General features: G+C 51.9%; 1 protein-coding gene across 3 annotated transcripts in view; it reads right to left on the reverse strand.

Annotated features, from left to right (window-relative positions):
• Positions 1-3400: 3400 nt before the first annotated feature.
• Positions 3401-19826, reverse strand: part of CHRM4 (cholinergic receptor muscarinic 4) — a 40749-nt gene continuing 24323 nt past the window's right edge. For 2 of the 3 annotated variants that reach the window (XM_074955366.1, XM_074955364.1), the window contains exons 2-3: positions 8551-8643; positions 3401-6707 (exon numbers count right to left, since the gene is read on the reverse strand). In XM_074955366.1, coding sequence (XP_074811467.1) covers positions 5230-6707; positions 8551-8563 — 1491 coding nt within the window. In that variant the 5' untranslated portion in view covers positions 8564-8643 and the 3' untranslated portion in view covers positions 3401-5229. The remainder of the gene's footprint in view (positions 6708-8550; positions 8644-19826) is intronic. The other variant, XM_074955365.1, reaches the window with a different exon arrangement.

Here is a 19826-nt window from a genome sequence, read left to right on the forward strand (position 1 = left end):
CCTCTTTGGTCATGGTGACCCCTTCCTGCTGCCTGCTTGTCTACCAGCAGGTGCAAACCCAAGGGTCCTGCAGCAACCAGGAAAGAATCTCCCCCAGGTTCATGGGCCTTTCCCTTTTCTCTTCCTTTCCCTTCTGTTTCTTCTAATCCGTGTCTGTGCCGGGGCGCTGTGGCCTCTCCCCGCTTTCCGCTCTCACACTGGTGTTGGGCCAGCCCACACCACTTTTGGATTTTTTTTTTCTTTTCCAATAAAAGTCTTTAAAAAAACAAACCCACCTCTAGTACCACATTATGGTTCTGTGCTGGGAACTCTGCCGTGGTGCCAGCCAGGAGAGGCTGTGACATACTAGCTGCAGCGACGGTTACTGCTGGATCAGTCCAGTGGCTGCTGCCTAGCCTGGAAGGTTAGCCAGGGCTCCACTGGGGTGGTTGGGCCAGGTCTCTGTTAAACTGAGCATGACTTACTTGAAGTGAATAAGCCAATAACTGGGTAGGAAAGGGCAAGCAGAACAAGAATTTCAGGTAGGCCGACATCGAGCTGCTACAGGTGGGCTTGGTTGCAGTTTATGGTGCCAGACTATTGCTTGTTATATTGGAGAAGGGTTTGTATTTGAAAGGTTTTCTGGCTTGGCTAAGCATTGGAACAAATCCCCCACCTCCCCCCTTGGGGAGAAGCATGAGCTGGCTGGAGTTTGCCCTGAGCTCCATTTACTCAGGAACTCTTGAAGTCTTTAGATCGGAATTGGAGGACGTGAGTAACTCAGGCAGAGGTTATGGGTCTATTACAGGAGTGGGTGGGTAGGGTTCTGTGGCCTGTGAAGGGCAAGAGGTCAGACTAGATGATCATGCTGGTCTATGCATCTATGAATGCTGTCTGAGTTTTGTGCTAAGCTGGTAACCTCCCTGCACCCTGACACAGGCCCTTAAAGCTTTCACAAGCCAGGCAACGGTCCAGGGTTCAGACTGGTTTTTCACAGGCACATGGAACAGTGAAGTCCCTGCTCTGATTGTCTAACCCCTGTTACAGCTGGACGGTACCGGCTGGGTTACAATGCTGGACTCCCACCGGCCCAGTCCCGCAGGTGATTAGTTACGGGACTAAACCACAAGATGGTACCCACTACTAGCTAGTCTAGTCACAGCATTTCCCAGCAGGAGGTGCTGCGGAGAATAAGGCAGGAGCACTTGTTGTGGAGGCCGGTGCTATGAGGAAGCCACGGCTTGTCCAGGGTTAGCCACTCCCAGCAAGACTGGGAAAAGCAGCAGCAGAAGGGAAGTAACTGGAGGGGCTGGGTGGGACTTGCTGCCTGACTTGTTCCCGTGGCTGTTGTACACTGATTGAGGGCGACATGCTGCTATGAGGGTTCATCTGCAGCCACTCGAGGCAAGGCGAGGCTGCAGATAGACTTGGGCTGCCAACAAGAGACTTAATGAGGTGGTGTCAACCTCCAGAGAGCTATCAACTGTTCATAGGTAAAGGCTCTGGCAGGGCAAATGCGTTACAGGGTGCCTCTGCCCCAAGGCCTGTGTTAGCCTCTGCATGGCGCAAGGCAGAGGGAGGCCTGCCAAGGATTTGGCATATGGCCAAGCCACAAGGGGCTGCTTGTCAGACGTCGCGGCTCCTCTCTAAGATCTCTGAACCCCACAACAGGGGTGGGTTATGCTCTCCTCGCTCATGCTGCTGCCCAAGGGGTCAGAAACCCAGCTGCGCCAAGAGGAGCGGCCCGCAATCTGTTCTAGCATGTCAGTATGGCTTGCAGATGTCCAACAAACTGCTGCCATGGTCCTTAGTTAGGCAGAATTTGGATGCCACATCCCCACCTTAAAAGAACAGTGAGTTAAATGCCATCAGCATCTTCCCTGCAGCTAGCTTTGTATGGAACTCAGAGGTACAGGACAGGAACCTGCTCCTCACTGTATCAGTCTGTATCTAACCACTCTGGCCTCCTACCTCCCAGTTCCCATTCGAAGGCAACACATCAGGCGAGTAGGTGAGGAAACCAGGGGGCCATTGGTACCAATGTACCAGATGTTTCCCTTGTGCAAGTATTCTTTAAATCCCCTCTCCTCATTCCCAGCCCAGTGTGGCTCTGCAATTATACTGCCCCACTGAAGAGGCTGGTGCAGTCAGATATGGGGTTAGCTGAAGCCACTGCACTAGTCTAATGGCCCACGTGTGGTTGGAGATCACTGCAGGCAGGGGCCCTCAGGCCTCTAGCCAGAGACCCCCCTCACAGAGGGGGCAGCTGCCTGAGTCCTCCCCTGAACCCTCCCCCGTGCCTTCAAGGGAGAAAATCCCAGCCCCCAGGCACCTGTGCTCACTGGCATTCCTCAGCTATCGCAGGGTAATCCCTACCAGACCAGCAGGGATGGAGCTGATTGAAAGCAGACCTAAGACAAATGAGAAGTTGCTTGGGCGTATGGTGTGTAAGGCAGCCCCTGGGCAGAGTGTGCGCTGGCCCCACAGGCCCCTCTGTGTTCCAGGGGGGCCCCCTCTTTGCACCGCTGATCCCAGACCTGTCCTGCCCACGGTAGGAGGTATCAGACCCCGTGACTGAGAAGCCCCAGAAAGCCCCTGATCATAAACCACTGGAACAGGAAAGGACAAATGTAGCTGAACCAATTGACATTCATTTGCCTTAATGAAACAGCTTGTCCCCTTGCCAGCAGAGCCACCCAGCCAGGGCAAGGACCAGATGCCTGACTAGGCCAGGCCCCTAGGGGCCCATAAGCCAATTGCAAAGTCTGCCTTAGTGTCCAAATGCAGTTTTGTGTCACCAATAAAACAAAATGTGCTGTGAAGTGGGCATGTACCAGCCTGAATTGCTGCAGCTGTAGCACAAATTGGTAGACCAAACCCCCCCCCCCTCCCCCTCAGCTGCCCCACCCCACATGGTGCTGAACAGCGAGACCACAGCTGCAGGCTTGGGCCAGCCTCACATGCAGACCCTCACAGCCCTGCAAAAGGTGAGCATGAAACAAAGAGGAAAGAAGTAATAACATGGGGCACTGCAGCGGCAGACACATCGGGGAGAGGCCAGATGTGTTCTGGCCAGCAGGAGGTACTGTGGGAAGGAGATCAGGCTCTGTTCCAGGCAGCAGGGGCTGAAACAAAGGGGAAAGACCCTGCCATAGAGTACAGAAGTTTGGCAACCACCTTTCCCTGCTAGGTGGCCACAGAGCCCCTTGTGTAGGGAGCAGCACCACCTCAGGCTTAGTGTTTCTCTTTCAACCCTTCATGTGCACCACCTACAGCACGTTGAAGGCTTTGCTGGAGAGGCCAGTGGGCCTGGGGAGAGAGCCTAATCAATGGCTCACAGCCAGGGTCCATGAGGAGGCTGGACTCTGAAGCCGGATCCCTGAGAACGAATTACTCACTGAAAGGCCTTTGGTCTCAGGTTCGATTCCTTTATTCATTTAAGTAGGTTCCGCTGGAGTTGTAATGATAAAAAAAAAAAAAAAATGCAAGGCATTTTGGGTAACACTATGCAAATTATCCTAAAGGCAGTGACAGCGAGGCTGAGGCTCTCGCAGGGCAAAACGTCAGCCTTTGTCTAAGTTGCACAGTATCCCTGGGGGTGGGGGGTGGAGACCCCCATGTATAGACACACAGTAGTCCCACCCAGCCACTGATGGACACTGTGCACCTGTGTAATCCCCCCCCGCCCACCCATGTAGGACATCGCCTGTGCCCCACACAGCTGTCTGACTCTGCCCAAGAGGGAAGACGGCGTTTGACTTTGGGAGAAGCTGAGCAACAGCATGAATTGGTTTGGCCTGTACACAACTACGCTAGGATTTGGGCTGTACATTTACATTGAACCCCACATGCTGAGGACTCCATGACAACACTGATGAGAGAATTACATCCATTTACAAAGTTCTGCGGCCAGCTCCTTCTCACACCCCTGGGTGCTTGTCTGCACTGGGGACAGTAGCCGTTGGGGCGGTCCACATTGTCACGCCTTCCTGTCCCTTCCCCCAGGGTCCAGAACCCCATAGGCAAAGTGTCCCTTCTGCACCTGCTAGGGGAACATACTCAGTGACCCATACGACCTTAAGGGAGTCTTGGCCATACCAACTCCACAGCCTCTTCCCCACTCCCTTCTAGCTAGCTGAGCTCCCCCTGCAGGCTGCTCTGCACCGCTGTCCTGCGAGCAGCGCAGCCCCCAAGGGCAGTTATTTTTAACGCTGCCACACACAGTTCCCAGAGGTCACAATTCCTCAGGACTGTGGAGATAAATCTCTCACTGACTTTTTTTTTCTTTGCAGTATTAAGCTCTCTTGTTTTTCAGGGTGGCATTTGATTTTATGCTGCTCACCTAGGAACAAGTCTCTCTCTGTCCGGCCCCTGCAGGAATGGGATGGAGTTCAGAAAGGGAACCCTGAGGTTGACTCCCAGGAAAGACTTTCAGACTGGCAGATGGCTCAGGCTGTGGAGTCACCGCCCCAGAGGGAAGGGGTGAGAACCCCATTCAGCTCGTGGGATGTTTAAAGCCAATAGAGAATGCATGACCGGGAACAATCCTGTCCTGGCCCCAGGGAGATGGTCTGGGTCATCTAACAGGCCTTTTCCATCCAGTCCAGGTTGGACCAAAAGGAATCATCTGACACCTGATGTATGACAAAGTGGCTGATCTATGTTCCTTTTTCTCTTGGGCAGTATGTGGTTTAAGACCCTGTTGAACCCCTCCTGATGCCAGGAACCTTCTCTCCATGCGCACTGCAAAGCCATCAGGAAGCTCAAGGAGTGAAAGAAGGGATTTCAGTTACATCATGTCTCATTGCACAGTGACACTTCACTGTGACACAGGTGTAATCAGCAGGAACCCCATTTAGAAACTCCACGGTTTTACCTAGCGAGCAAAGATAGCTGCCAATTCAGCCAACATCTCCAGAGGGAGGAGCTACATGGGGTTCAAAGTAACCATGGAACCTGTTGGTGGGGACACTCCTCTGGTGTTCCCTCTTCCTTGTTTTCTTCCAGTGCAGAGTCAGGGGTTGTGTAGGAAGAGGAGCTGTTCTTTGATTTATGTATGTCTGAGGGCTCCTTCTCCCAGGCTGAGAACAAGTGAAAGAGCTGCATCTTACAGCTGCATTCGGAGAAGGGCATCTTGTGGAATCTCTGAACAGTCTGCATCTCTTGTGAGTGGGGAGCAGAGAACCCCCTAAAAGGAGAGGCAAAGGAATGAGTCTTTGTAATCCTGCCAAGCAGTCCCTCAGTGCCAGCTTATCTAGCTGTGCCAATGTTCCTGTACTGGCACATGAGAAGGTGCTTAAAGGTCTTCTTGAAAGTGGCATTACAGAGGGCATAGCAGGCTGGGTTGATGGTGCTGTTGACATAGCAGAGCCAGTACCCAATAGACCACACTGTCTCGGGTACGCAGGTCTCACAGAAGGTGTTAATAAGGACCATCACATTGTAAGGAGTCCATGTGAGAATGAAGGCAAGCAGGATGGCAAATATGGTTCTGGTGACTTTCTTCTCCCGGGCTGCCATCTGGCGCTTCTTCCGCACCTGACTCCTGGCAATGCTAGCAAACTTCCTGGCAACATTGGCTGGGCGATTGTTTGAGAGGGTATTCTGGGCAGAGGCCGCTGTCTTAGCTGGGACAATCTCAATGGCCGTGACGCATTCAGTACCAGTTTGCTTGGTGACAATCTTAATTTTGGACCACTTGGAGGTCGAGTTAACCCGTGGGTGGGCAGGGCTCTGCCCTTGCCCAGCTGGTAAGATTTCTGCCACCTGCTTCTCTTTTGTGGTCTGGGTGATGCTGACTGTGCTGGATTCATTGGAAGTCTCCTTCTCCTCTTGCTGACCAGCAGCCTCTGTCTGTGCTAAGGGTTGGTCCTCCAATTTACCATTCCTCACCTCCTCCTTCACCTCCAGCGCCCTCTTGGGAGAGTTGTTGTTCTGTTTGATCAGTGGGCTCTTAAAGAAGCTGAGTGGCTTGGTCTTCTTCTCCTTCTTGCCCTCAGGCTTGTGCCGTCTCACTCTGCTCCTGCTGGCCAGTGAGATGTGAATGTACAACACAGTCATGATGACCACAGGGAGGTAGAACGCAGCGATGGCCGTGCCAAAGGTCACGGCCGGATTAGATAGGAACTGGATGTAGCACTCCCGCTCCGGGACTGTCCTCTTCCCAACGATGAACTGCCAGAACAAGATGGCAGGCGCCCAGAGAACAAAGGACAATATCCAAGCTGCTGCAATCATCAGCCCAGCCATTTTGGTGGTCCTTCGAGCCGGGTAGGTCAGGGGCTTGGTGACACAGAAGTATCGGTCAAAACTGATGATGAGTAAGTTCATCACAGAGGCGTTGCTCACCACATAGTCCAGTGCCAGCCAGAGGTCACACACCACGGCCCCCAGCGGCCAATAGCCTTTGATGATATAGACTGTGTAGAGGTTCATGGAGAAGACCCCAATGATCAGGTCAGCACAGGCCAGGCTGAAAAGGAAGTAGTTGTTCACAGTCTGGAGCTGGCGGTTCACTTTAATGGACAGCATGACCAGGATGTTCCCCACCACAGTGACCAGGCTGAGCGAGCCAGTTACCGTGGCAATGAAGACCAGCTCCACTGTTTTGTACTGGTTGGAAGGATGCTGCTTGACCACCTCAGATCGGTTGCCATTGGTGAAGTTGTCATAGGTAAGGTTGGCCATCTTCATCTGCCAGGGCTGAGCAGAGAGGTTATGCATGGATTCTGCAGTGGGGAGGGAGCGAAAGGAAGAATATTACACATAGGCACCCTTCTCCCTTCTGCCCTCCTTCTTCTGCAGTTGTGGGCTCCTTTAACCAAGTTTCCTACGAGTTTAACAGTATTTTTCTATGTATGTTGTCTTTGGTTTTGCAAAAAAGGTTGGGGCAGTTTTATCCCCAATTTTCTCTCTCCTATCACCCCCAGACCTCTTCCCATATCCTCTAGCTCCCCGGTGATGCCCTTTTTGGGCCCAACTATTAGACTTTTTAAAACAATGGAGATTCGTCAGCAGAGCTGTATAAGAGGACCCCAGGGCTGGAATAGCAGGAGGCTCTGGGTTAGGACTGAGATGTCTGAACAGAGCTGTGTGTGAACAGCCCAGGGCTGGAATAGCAGGGGGCAGAATAATGGGAGAGGAGCAGGAATGCTGTAGGTCAGGACTGAGGCATGTAGACAGGGCATCTTGGTTTTCATAGGCCTTTCTTCTTATTACATCTATATTAATGAGCCAGGGAAATGATGCAGACTTAAGTCAAGAGGAGGCCAAATTTTGCTCACTTATACCCCTTACACTCCATTGGCTTTACTGGGATGGTACCAGTGTAACTAGCAGAACAGGTCCAATCCCCTTCTTGCATACTGCACCCAGAGGAATGGAGTGAATTCAGGCCTCCTTCCCTCGCTCACAACCTGGAGAAAAGACTCTTGTTGCCTCCCCATAACTGAAGCTGTAGCTGAAAAGCAGTCACTGTGAGAGCGTGCAGGGAGAGTCTGGGCTGAGTGAGTGATTGCACAGCCTGAGCAGTTGTGTCTCTTTAAACCTCAGCATTTTCCCAGGCCAATGTTGTTTTTAGCTAATGCTTGAAAATCTCATTGTGTTGTACCATGCCCATCTGCCCCTGCAGCCCTCTCCCCAGGAGCTGTTCATGGCAGCAGTTTGTGTTCCAAAGCGGAACAGCCTTGGAAGCATCTCTCGGCTTTGTTTTTAATCATTGCATGAGATTATGGAGACACAAAAAGCTCCAAAGGAAAGCTCTAAAGAGTGAAGCCAAAGGAAGGGTCCAGCTAACAGAGCTCCCAGCCCATCCTCAAGGCATTTGCTATGGAAATCCTGCCCTCTGCTGTCTGCTTCTTGCACTGTGCTGGGTGCCAAACCCTAAAAGGGCCCCTGCTCCCTGCAAGACCCTGATGGGGCTACATGGATTCCGTGGGAAAATGAAGCAGAGTGAGAATGGTTTGGTGGGGTGGGAAGCTGCAGTGGCTCTTCTTCTGTGGCAAGGCCAAGCAGCAGATTTAGGTCTCTTTGTGCCTCCTTGTCCTGCTGAAATGCCATTTTCAGCAGGTGTTTTACCAGACCTCAGGAGAGCGATGGAAACTGATGGTGAATGCAGGAAGTTTGGCCTTCTCTCTGAACAGCCCCCCTACCGTTCAGCCCAAGATTTTAAAAGGGAATTGGGTGCTTGTGAAAGGGGCCAACCCAACAACCATGGAAGTGAACACAGCCAGTGTTTATCTAAAGGACAGGTCCAGCCTGGGCAGCAGCTGAGCAACCTTCCTCTCCATCTCCCCACTGGCCACTGATGTTCTTCAACCCTCAGGAGAGGTGCAGTCCAGGGGGTTGAACAACCCTGTTCACTGTAACAATTCTAGTGGCCTGAAGCCAGCTCCCCAGCCAGGCTAATGGTGAGCACTGGGCTGTCGTGTATATGTCACTGCCTCCGTTGTGTCCCTGTCTCATGTGGAACAGCTGGGGGCGGGGGGGAGAGGGGGCGATTGCAGGGAAGAGAAAGAGGATCACTAGGCCTTCATGACCCACTACAGACCCAAACAAAATAATGGGCTATACCAGGGCCTGGCATCCTGGGAAAGCTCGTGCTGGGGTGTGGGGAGAACTCACGTGGGTCTCCAACAGCAAATGGCTCCCTCTGGAAAGCAAGACCTGGAAGAGAGATGAGCAGACCCCTGATTAGGTAATGAGAGTGTGACCTGCAGCACTGAGAAACCCCTTTAGGAGATACGGCATCTGGGGCAATCTCTGAACATCAGTGTGTATCCAATAATATTCACTATTCAACAAATGGCTGAATTGCCAGGTCCAGCTAATGGAATAAAGAGATGTGAGCATCACACCAAGTGACGGGTCTACATTGCAGCTGGGAAGGTCCTTCCCAGCACAGGTAGATAGACACTCGTCTGCTCAAGCTAGTGCACTAAAAATAGCCCTGTGGCTCAGCAGCCCAGGTGGCGGCTCGGGCTAGCCACCCACGTACATACCCAGGGCCTTGGGCAGGACGGTACTCAAGTGCCTAGCCTGGGCTGCCGGCCGTGCCGCGGGGCCACCAGGCTATTTTTAGCACATTAGCTTGAGCAGAGCTAAAGTGTCTGCCTGCCTGCGGTGGCAAGCCCCTCCCAGCTGCTGTGTGCACATCCCCAAGGCAGGTTAGTCACCAGGGGCTGACCAGCCATGCAGCATGCCAGCACCAGAGTGACAGACCAGACTGCCAGTGGGTTTGAGCGTGAGCCACACCTGTGCCCCAAAGGGTCAAAACCTGTGTGAGCTGGAGAGGGTCTGCCTGTCTCGTGCTAGAAGTACAAGTGCTCCTTGATCATCTGCTGCATCCCCTCTCCACATCACCCCATGTGCTGCCTGATCCTCTCTCATCAAGGTCCCCCCCAGCAGCTGCTCCCCAACATCGGTCTCCCCCATAACACTCCTGCCCCTCATGCCTACTGACCCCCTCTATGCCTTCTGACAGCCACACACGACGTCTAGCAAGATGCCCCCACACAATACTCATCATGCTCTTGTAACATGCAGGAACTGTGCAGAGGCCCAGCCACAGAGGGGGCTGAATGCAGCTCTCCCCATCCTCTCACTGCACAGACACTGGGTACCCACCATCGATACCAGGAGCCTTTCACTCCCACGCTGCACTTACTGTCCCCCAGGAGAAACCCAGGGACAGGGGCTGCAACTTGGGCAGAGCTGCATTTAACCCCCTGGCCCTGGCACAGCATCTTGCTTGATGTCTGATTTTCAGAGTCTCATGAGCAAACAGAACTAATGAGCCAGCCACTTGGGCTATGTCTACACTGCAGTCAGACACCCCCCGCTGGCCCACGCCAGCTGACTCAGGCTCCTGGAGCTCCAGCTGCAGCCTGAGCAGTGGGATACTCCCACCTTGCAGGGTTCTGGAACCCCACCTCCAGCCCAAGCCCTGAGCATCTACACTGCTATTAAACAGCCCCTTAGCCCAAGCCCCACGAGCCCACGTCAGCTAGCGCGGGCCAGCCGCTTGTTTTTAACTGCGGTGTAGGCATACCCTGAGTGACTAACGCATATCTGCACCTGATAAGTATTTCACTAAGGAGTGGATCCATTGCAGTCTGATTAACCCAACCAAGATTCACCCTGGGCTGGGACTGTTGGCCTCTCACCCCACAGCTTAGTGTCAAGACCCTCCATTCTCTCCAACAAGCGAAAGAGGGATTATCTAGCCCCCGCCTCCCCTGCACTGGACAGACCTACCTGCACAGGGATTATCCCTACCCCAGCAAACAAACACATGCACACCCTCAGCCAATGTGGCTCACTCACTAGACATGGCTCTGCTTTCTGGGTCACACTGTCAGCCTGGAGCTACAATTATTTAGTTTGGCTGCAGGCAGCTATTGCAGAATGTTAATGGGATGAAGAAATCCCTGGCACCTTTAATTCCTTGAGCAGCCCTTACCCCCTTCCCAGGGGAGCCACTGAGACATCAGGTCCCATTATGCCAGCTTGGTACCAGCAGGAAAGAGAACAGGCCACTGACAACCTGGGGCTATTTCCATCTCCTTCAGTGAGCCATCAAGAGTCCCATAATTATTGCATGAATAAACCGGGGCAAGCGTGACTCTTTGAGGAGTGCCTGAGAAAGCAGCCAGCACCATGACTCCACAGCCCACACACAACTGTAAGTGAAACTCAGGAGACTCCATGCAAAGTGGCCTGGCAGGGGCAGAATCTACAGGTACTTATTACATAGTGTATCTGGAGACCTGAGGGAAAGGAGTGACTGTGAGAGTTGCAAACCCTGGCAAAGGAAACAGTTCCTGTCTGATTCACACCCCAACCTGGTCTGCTGCACCTAGCGAGTCTCACACCCTGCCTGCCCTTGGCCACAGACAATGCTTCAGTACGTCTAGAACGCAGTCTGGGCCGGACACCGTGGCACTGAGAGGCCATTGCCTCTCACGGTAGTTCCAGCTGAGTTCTACAGAGCCACACATTCTGGAGAGTTCATTAAAGCAGCAGAACCTTTGGGGGCTTCTCCCTGTGTAGCTGATAGAAGCTCGACCCACCCTGACTGAAGCCCACCTAACCTGCCCCAGAGGCTGTTAAACCCATTTCCTGGTAGAGGCCTGATTCACTGGAGCCCACTGGGTGCTACTGGGGGAAAATGGGGTCCTAGATCTGGGGCACTCACTAGGCATTGGGCTAGAAGAGCTTCAGTGTCATTAGCCATGACAGGATCCAGTCAGACACTAGAGCGCACAAGGCAGGGGAGGGAAGCGAGGGAGCCAAAGGAGAGGGCCTCATGAGACCTGACCTGAATTGTGGACAAATAAAATGTTTTACAAGAGCCTTCCCAATGCAAAGCGGAAAATCAGATTCAGCGGCTGTCCTCAGTTGGGGAGAGGTTGGGAACTCAAACCTCTGAGACCAGGAGTCACAAAGCCACTGGGCCGGTGCTTGAAGGAGCTTTAGAGCACAGGAATACAGAGAGCACCTCGAGCCAAAAGGAACAGGGAGGGTAAAACCTTGCCCAGCCCTGGGACAGGGGAGGAGGCACTGGAGGAGACCCCTCCCTGTGGCTGGATGATACTCTCTGAAGAGTCCCACCTCTTGGTTTTATGAAAGTTCATTGTGAAAGTGGTAACAGGAAAGCAAGCGACACCTAGACACCCTCCCGCTACTGGGGCCTTCCCACTGGCTCTCTGAGCCAGACGCATCACGGAAGCAGCTCCCATACTCAACGGACGTGCTAATCCTGCCGGGTGCCCCGGAGCCTTTGGCACCATGGCTCACCGAGAGGCTGCTCCCCCCAGCACTAGATATATATGGAGTTCTCAAAGATGGCTCCATTCATCCATTGGATACAAAGCCCAGAGACCAGCGATGGGTTTCTCCTCTCCCCAACTGGGGCAGTCCCAGGGGATTTGATCCTAGCACCTCTTACTTAGCATGAGTGTGAGGCCACTAAGGGAGGACTGAGCCCTGTCACAGGCTCACACGCCATCTCGACAGATGCAGACTAGCAGTGCAGCCACAGTGCTTTGGGAGCCTGCGAATAGAGCAGCTGCTACAACTTAGCCCAGGTCAGCGAGGAAGCATTTTGAGGCCCTGTTGTAACAATGGTCACTTTACCCACTGCCTGCTAACGGTGAAAGTGGGGCATAGGCTCAGGATCCTGCTTGACTCCTCACTGCTCCTAGAGACACAGGTAACCTGTTACCTCTGGGGTGCCAAATGACTATGATCAATCATTCCTCTCCAGTGCACCCCTGTGACAATGATCCATGCACTGGCTGTGGCAAGTCCCCCCTGCCTGGGTTTGACAAGGGCTAGTTCACAGTGACCAGCACCTAAGCAAGACTGACTGACGTCACATCAGCACTCACGCTGAGCTGGCTGCCAGCCGAGTTCCAGATCCAGGTCAAGGTCCTAATCTGCATCTGCAAAGCCCTGAATGAGCCGGGGCCCGGTTACCTCAGGGGCCACCTCTCTCTCCTTTCCCCACCGCTCTCACTGAGCAAGACTGAGACACTGGCCACACCCAGGTTTAACTTTGAAACAGTCGGGGCAGGGCCCAGGACTATGGAAAAAATACTACAGGAGCCCAGGCCAAGCCTGCATCTCAGCACCTGCAGAGCACCCTGTAAGGGACAGCCAGTTCCCAGGGGCCTGGGATCGAAGGGAAAATCAGGCCCCAACACAGAAGGGATCAATTGCTGACCGCTATGGATGGAAAGAAAGTGGAATGGTTCCTGCGGTGGGCTGTGTCTGTGGCCTTGGGATCTATGCTATGAATTAATTAATTAATTAATTAATACCAGCTCTTCTCCAGCGGGATCCTATCCCCCAGGGGGTGTTTAATGCCCTCCGTTCATCACTAGAGTGATTAAGTGCCCTGGGCCCCTCTGAAGGCACTTGACCTGCAGTTTTGAATGCTGGGCCCATGGGGAGGTAACAAACTGGGCCCCTAGTGTAATGAAGTGACACAACGCTGCGTGTTAGGCTCCATTACAGCCCTGCAGACAGGTCTCCTGGATGCAGGCAAAGTCAGGCAGACACACAGCACCTGGGGTACCACACAGGCCAAGCAAAGTTACAAAGACCCAAACTAAGCTCCCTCCACAGCTCAGGCCACGTGTGCTTACCATGTGGGGGCTCACTCCCGGTGTTTATCCATTCAACATCCCCAGGCCAGCTCCCACCTCAGCCCCTTCTGCCCTGGATCATTCTAGCAGCTTGGGCTTCAGCCCGAAGGAAATACAGGTCAGGCACAGTTGGCTGGTTTATGCTGACGTCCCTGCACTGGGGCCCCACAGAACGACCTCAGCTGTCTAGCAGTTAACACACTGGCCTGGGAGACAGGAGTCTGGCTCCTTTCCTCAAGGGATGGGAGGAGGGACGCAAATTCACTCGGTAAAGCTCAAAACAAACGCCCATCTTTAGCAGGGTCCGTACTAATACGTGTGAGCGTCTTCTACAGGCTGACTTGCATCTCGGCAGAACACACCATCCGAGCTGCTGGTGGTGCACAAGGTCAAGGAGAAAAAGCGAATGGTGCCACCTGGGCCCTGTCTTGTTCTGGTCTCAGTGACACCTCGGTGATCCAGAGTGACTTCATTTAACTCATTGGAGTTACTGTGGATCTCCAGCAGTGTAACAGACAGAATTTGGCCCATTCTCTTTCTTTCTCTCCCTGTGACTGTCCCACCTCTCCCAAAAAACAGGAAGAAATATGAGATCAGAGGATGGGAGAGTCCGTTTCAGTGCTACTCACCAGAGCCACAATCTCCCCAACAGGGGTACTTCCCTATTACTCTCCACTCCCCAGACCCGTGAGCGCCACTTACTGGGCATCTCCAACATTACTGCTCAAGAACCAGGACCCTGCGCAGACCGGATTGTTGAGTGCCGGCTGCCATCGTTTTCTCAGCTCGCGAGCACGGCATATGGCTGGCGTGGCTGGGGGTGGGGATGGGGGGGGCGCTGTTCTGCCTGCCCTGTTCCTGTGCTCTTCTCTGCACCTCACCCTGCAGCCACCCTAGGACACATCAGCTGAATCACCAGCTGTGCTGCTTGAAAAGCTCTGAGGCTCAGGATATGCTGGCTGGAGGCACAGGGCACCCAGGGTCCAAGTGCCCCCCGGGACTGGCCTGGCAGCTTTCCCAGCTGATATTCACTTTAAACGCAGACAATTTATTTCTGTTTCAAAGTCTCAGAGACGTTCATGCGGCAGGTACTACTGGAGGGAGAGCTGGCGAGAGGGAGGGAGCTGGGGATCAGGGCTGGGTGATGGGAAATGGGCTGTGGAGAGGTGGGGGCCGGGCACTGATGACTAGGAGGGCAGCTATGCCTGGGACACTCTCTCTATGGAGGGCACTTTACGGAAAAGCCTGAGGAGCCTGAAGCTAGACAATGCGGGGGAGGCAGGAGTGTGATCTGGGTGGGGACTGCAGTGGGCCTGCCACCCCTCAATGTCCCAGGATTCCCGTGTTAAAGGAAAACACTCTCCTTTCCCTCAGGGCAAGTCGACTCCTAAATTTATTATCCTTCTCTTCATGAAACACTCACACCATCTCCACCCTCCCCCACATCCTCCAGGCTTTCTTGCCCTTCGCTCACTTTTTGTCCTACTTCACCCCCACCTTGTATTTTTCGCTCCCCTCCCCCCACTTTCATTTCCTTCTTTCCTCCGGTCTCATTCTCTGTCTCCATCTCTCTCTCTTTATGCCTCTCCTCTGTCTGCTTCCTCCTCTCTGCTCACTAACACAGGAGTCAGAGGGAAGATGCAGTCTTGGCTCAGACCAAATGACTTTTTGAAAAGGTTCATAGGGATGACAACCAGCAGGAGCCATAAACTTCCACGCCAATTGGATTTGCTCCCTGCACTCCCTGTCACTCATCCAGCGCATGCAGCGGATGCTCTCCCAGACTCACTTTCACCAACAAGCTGGAACAAACTCAATTTCTGTCCTCATGCCTCTCTTGGCTTTTCAGCTGTAATTTATGAGTTGTTTTCTATCCTGCTGCCCTTATGCTCCTGAGACTCCTTGCAGATAAGATCCATCTAGGTCTTTCTGTGGCCCCCCCACCACCACGAGCACCTCACAGACCTGACAGGGAAGACCTATCCCCATTTTACAGATGGGAAATTGATGCAGGGAGAAATGGTGCCTTACCCAAAGAGTTTAGATTTTAAGCTCTCTGGGGCAGGGTGTTCTGTGTTTATCCAGCACCTAGCACACTGGGGCTCTGATCCCTCAATGGAGCCATCAGTGCTTTGGCAATACGAACAACAAGACATACAGGGAACCTGAGCAAACCCTGTCTTCAGAATGCCAGTCCACCACCTAAACCTCAAACCGATTCCTCCTCCAGCTGTCTGGCCAGCTAAGTATTAATCCTCACATGCCTCAGCATGGGATCTTCAAGCTTGGGGAAAGCCTTGGAGGGGGGTTTTCATTCAGTTGTAGAAACATATTCTCCACATCAGAAGAATGTCTTGCCCTTTTCTTGAGACCAAAAAACACTTTTGAAGGCGTTTTAAAGGGGATTAGATCTGCATGGGGGAAGAGAGGTTTATTTCCCCAGGGGCTGAGAGCTGTAGACTGTCAGGCGGTCGGGGATGGGGGAGGTGCAGATAAGCTGCTATTTAAACTTTTGCTCTTGTAACTTGTGTCAGAGATGCACAGAGCTTTGAGAAGGTGCCCCATTGTAAAGTAAATAATGCAAGCAGTCACCAGTCCACTGGGAGGTGGGTCAGAATGATAAAAAGCCCACAGTATTATTAATTATCCTTCTGTACAAAAAAAATGAAATAAACACAGTTATTTCATCCAGTGCAATTATCTCCTCGGCAGCAGCTGAACACTTTGCCCAGTGCACTACGTGTGATCAAGAATGCAGGGGCCTTTGTTTCCGTCCATATATGTCAAAGGAGTCAGGGCTCCATAAACACCATATTATCCTACTTCTAACAATCGATTTCCCACTTCACTTTCTAATGCACATGAGCAAATGCATTGTGATCCTAGGAGACCATCTTGTCCATGGAAACATGAGTGCCAGTGCGTGGATGGCACCTCATTCTTGGTGACTAACCCCTGGAACAAACTATCAAGGGAAGTGGTGAATTCTCCATTTCTTGATGTCTCCAAATCAAGACTGACTGCCTTTCTGAAAGATCAGATTTACTCATACACAAATTACTGGGCTCAATACAGAGGTAACCATAGAGGATGGTGAAATTCTATGACCTGTGTTATGCAGGAGAACAGACTAAATGATCTAATGGTCCTTTCTAGCCTTAGAATCTATGAAGCATTCATTTTATTGCACATCAAACAACAGTAAGTATGCTCATGGCATAACTGGCCACATGACACCAGTTGTCATTGGACTACTGAATGAGTATTCCTGCCAAAGTGTTTCATACTTGCCTCTGAGGTGCTGCCACTGTTCAAAAACAAGCAAAAAAAGTCACTGACATTTTTCACTCTTTGTTCTCAGAAACGGCTGAGCTGTGTATTCGCTATTTTCGACAAAAATCATTCCTGGTCTGATAATAAACAGGCCAAATTTCAGCTAACAAGGTAAGAGATTAAGTTAGAACCCTTTGAAAAATGACCCTTTGGAATTAAACTGTTTTGGAAACAGGTGTCACTGCACCTATCATTTTACAGCTCAGTAAACTAAAGCACAGAGAAATGAAGTGGCTCACCCAGGTTCACGCTGCAAGCATGTGGCAAAGCTGGTACTAGAACCCAGTGCTGTAACTAGGTATTGTAGCACATGGAACAAGCAAGCATATTTGCGCCTCCTACTACAGCCCTGCATGGGACTATTTCTTAATCCTGCTCCCACCCCGCCCTGCAATACCCACTCCCACTCGCTCCCGCATTGTTTGTTGAATTTTTATCCTGCTCCCGTTATTATGGCAGTGGGTCCGGTGGGACACACGGGATCTCAGTCCCTCTGCAGAGTTCTACCCCCTATTGTGTTTTTTTCCCCTCCAGCCCATTTTTCTGCCCTCTTCTCCGGCTTTGCACCCTGGGCAGCTGCCTCACTCGCACCACCCTGGTTACCACCCTGTTAGAACCCAAGACATCGGATGTGTAGGCCACTGTTCTAATCACTAGACAAAGCTGCCTTCCCTTGAAGTATTGCTAAAATCCAGCCCTGGTATCATGTAGCCACAGACTGAGAAGGCACCAGAGTAGAGAGTCCTACCTTGCAGGCCCCCTTTGTTACTTTAGTCCTGGGCCCATCTGCACCCAGCCCTAAGAATGCCCCTCAATCTGACTCACAGCCCCCTTGCTATTCCAACCCTGCCCTCCCCAGGTCCCTGAACACTGCACACATCTCAATTCCAATTTGCAGCACCACCTGCTATTCCAGTACTGGGGGTCCCTCACACTCAGCTCTGCCCAATGCACCTTAAGCTTGATACACCGCACCCCTGTAATTCCAGTCCGGCTTTCTTCTGACCAGAGACAAACAGTTCTGCTAAACTGCGTGGTGGCTTTGTTTTGGAGCTAAGTGAAGATTCATTCATTTTTGATCAGTGCAGGATTTGAAGCTAACTCCCTGAAGGTGTACAGCAAGCACACAGATTAAACATACTTCCATGTAATGTATCTGCTCAACAAGAATCATCATCAGAAATAAAGACAAACTCTAATAAATTTGTCAGAGGAACATGTACATATGGGTATGAGATAAATTAGATAAACCAATTAGTTTCTCAAAGGCAAATGAGTGTAATCCCCTCCCAGAGGAGATTGGCTTCTGATCTGGGCTTATTAAATCAAGACCTTTGGAGGAAGAGCAGAGCTTGAAAAGATGCTGAGCCCTATGGACTCCCTTCCTCCCCAACAGTGGAGGGGCTGATGTATTTATTTAATTACAGTTCACATATACTGATCTGAACCTCTAGTGTATCACATGGGATAAAGGCACAAACCTATAGGTCATAAATCTTCAGAAGAAGCCACCCTGACAACATTCCAAGTCACAGAAAACCCTCCCGTACAGCCACTCCTCCCCTCCAGGAAATCCTGGAAGAACTGGTAAGTCTTGTGACACAGTCTGAGAGGCTCCAAATATGGCTTATAACAAATCAAAGCAGGAAGCAAATAACAGAGATCTGGACCCCTGGCCAAGAACAATTTCAGCTCCAGACCCATTACAATTACACCACACACCTCTGGGAATTGTGGATGTTGCCGTACTCCATGGAGAAAAAGGGCATCTGTCAGGAAGCCAGGTCTCCAATAATTTAGGGCTTTGTAGGTGAAAACGGCATCTTCAACTCCACCCAGAAATCCTCCAGCAGCCAGCCCAGACCCCAGAGGCTAGCCATCACCTTTCAATTTCCAATGTCCCGCACTCCCTCCTGGCAACAGAAGGGGGATACCACAGGCAGCATCATGGCTGCTCACAGATTTGGGCCTTTGCAAGTAGACTGTGTGACTGTCCAGTAGACCAGTGTTTCTCAGCCTTTTTGATACCAGGGACTGGTTGCTGCCTTCCTACACTGTGTCAGGAGATTTCAGGGACTGGTGCTGGTTCATGAGCCGGTCGCTGAGAAACACTCCACTAGAACACCAGGTGGAAGCCTTTTCCTAAAAATCTGGGCTTGGAACAGTCTTTCAGAGGTCTCCTTTGGGAACCCTTGCCCTGACATCCACCACACCAGTGTCCCTGTACATCCCTTTCCTCAGACCCATGGCCTGGGATCTCCAGAGGGAACACAGTTCTGGGATTCATTTTGCTGCGCTGGTCGCAATTATCCCATGTCCTGCTGACCAGGTGCATGACTCCAGCAAGGGTCCCCTTTCCTTAGGAGCTTAGCTCCAGCATGTCCGTCTTTGGCCAATATCGCACCCTGATGGCATTAGATCCAGCCGCCACTAGATGGCACTCTTGTTTCTGACAAAAATGAAACAATCCTTTCTCCAGCTGTGATAAAGTGAGGTTAAAGGTGGGGTTGAGTCAGTAGCTCTGGCCTGGTCAGCATGGTTCTGCTGTAGCTTTGATCTGATTAGTGTGGGAATGCTAGAGCTCTGCCCCAACTGGATCTGGGAAAGCTGCAGAGTAAATCCTGTAGGGCTTTTACGCAGCAATTAAAAACCTGCGGCTGGCCCGTGCCGGCTGACTCAGGCTAAGGGGCTGTTTAATTGCTGTGTAGATGTTTGGGCTCATGCTGGCTGCAGCCCAAGCTCTGAGACCCTCTCACCTTGCAGCATCCCAGGGCCTGGACTCCAGACCGAGCCTGAACGTCTACACCGCAATTAAAAGCCCTGTAGCCCGAGCCCCATGAGCCTGAGTCTGCTGGCACAGGCCAGCCACGGGTGTTTAATTGCAGTGCAGAGGTAGGGTTTGATATTGACATATTTTGGTCTGGTGATGAGGAGAAAGAACTTGCACTTTTCCCACAGTGCTGGTGCACTTCATGGCTTCACTGGAGCCATCTGGCACAGTACGTATGGGGAGGCCATGGGGAAATCTAGCTCTCTCTTTATCTATGTAGGCCTTCCACATCACTCATCACCAGGACATTGGACAGTGACAGTAATGTAGCTAGGCAAAGTCAACCCCAGGTAAGGAGGATAGTGCTGATCTCACCACAAGGTAGAAGCTACCTGCCCTTGTCTTCACCAGGATTTTGCAGTGAGAGAGCTAATCCACATTAGTCATCCCACAGTAAGAATACCCCTTGTTTAGCAATGAAGACAAAGCCACAGTGCCTGGGACACTGACTCCAACATGTGCAGCTGAAGAAAGCGTTTGCTACAGTTATAGCATTGAGGGTTAAAGGTCGGGAGTTAATGAAAGGTCAGAACAAA

This window comes from Natator depressus, chromosome 6 (assembly GCF_965152275.1).
Source record: "Natator depressus isolate rNatDep1 chromosome 6, rNatDep2.hap1, whole genome shotgun sequence".
NCBI lineage: Eukaryota > Metazoa > Chordata > Testudines > Cheloniidae > Natator > Natator depressus.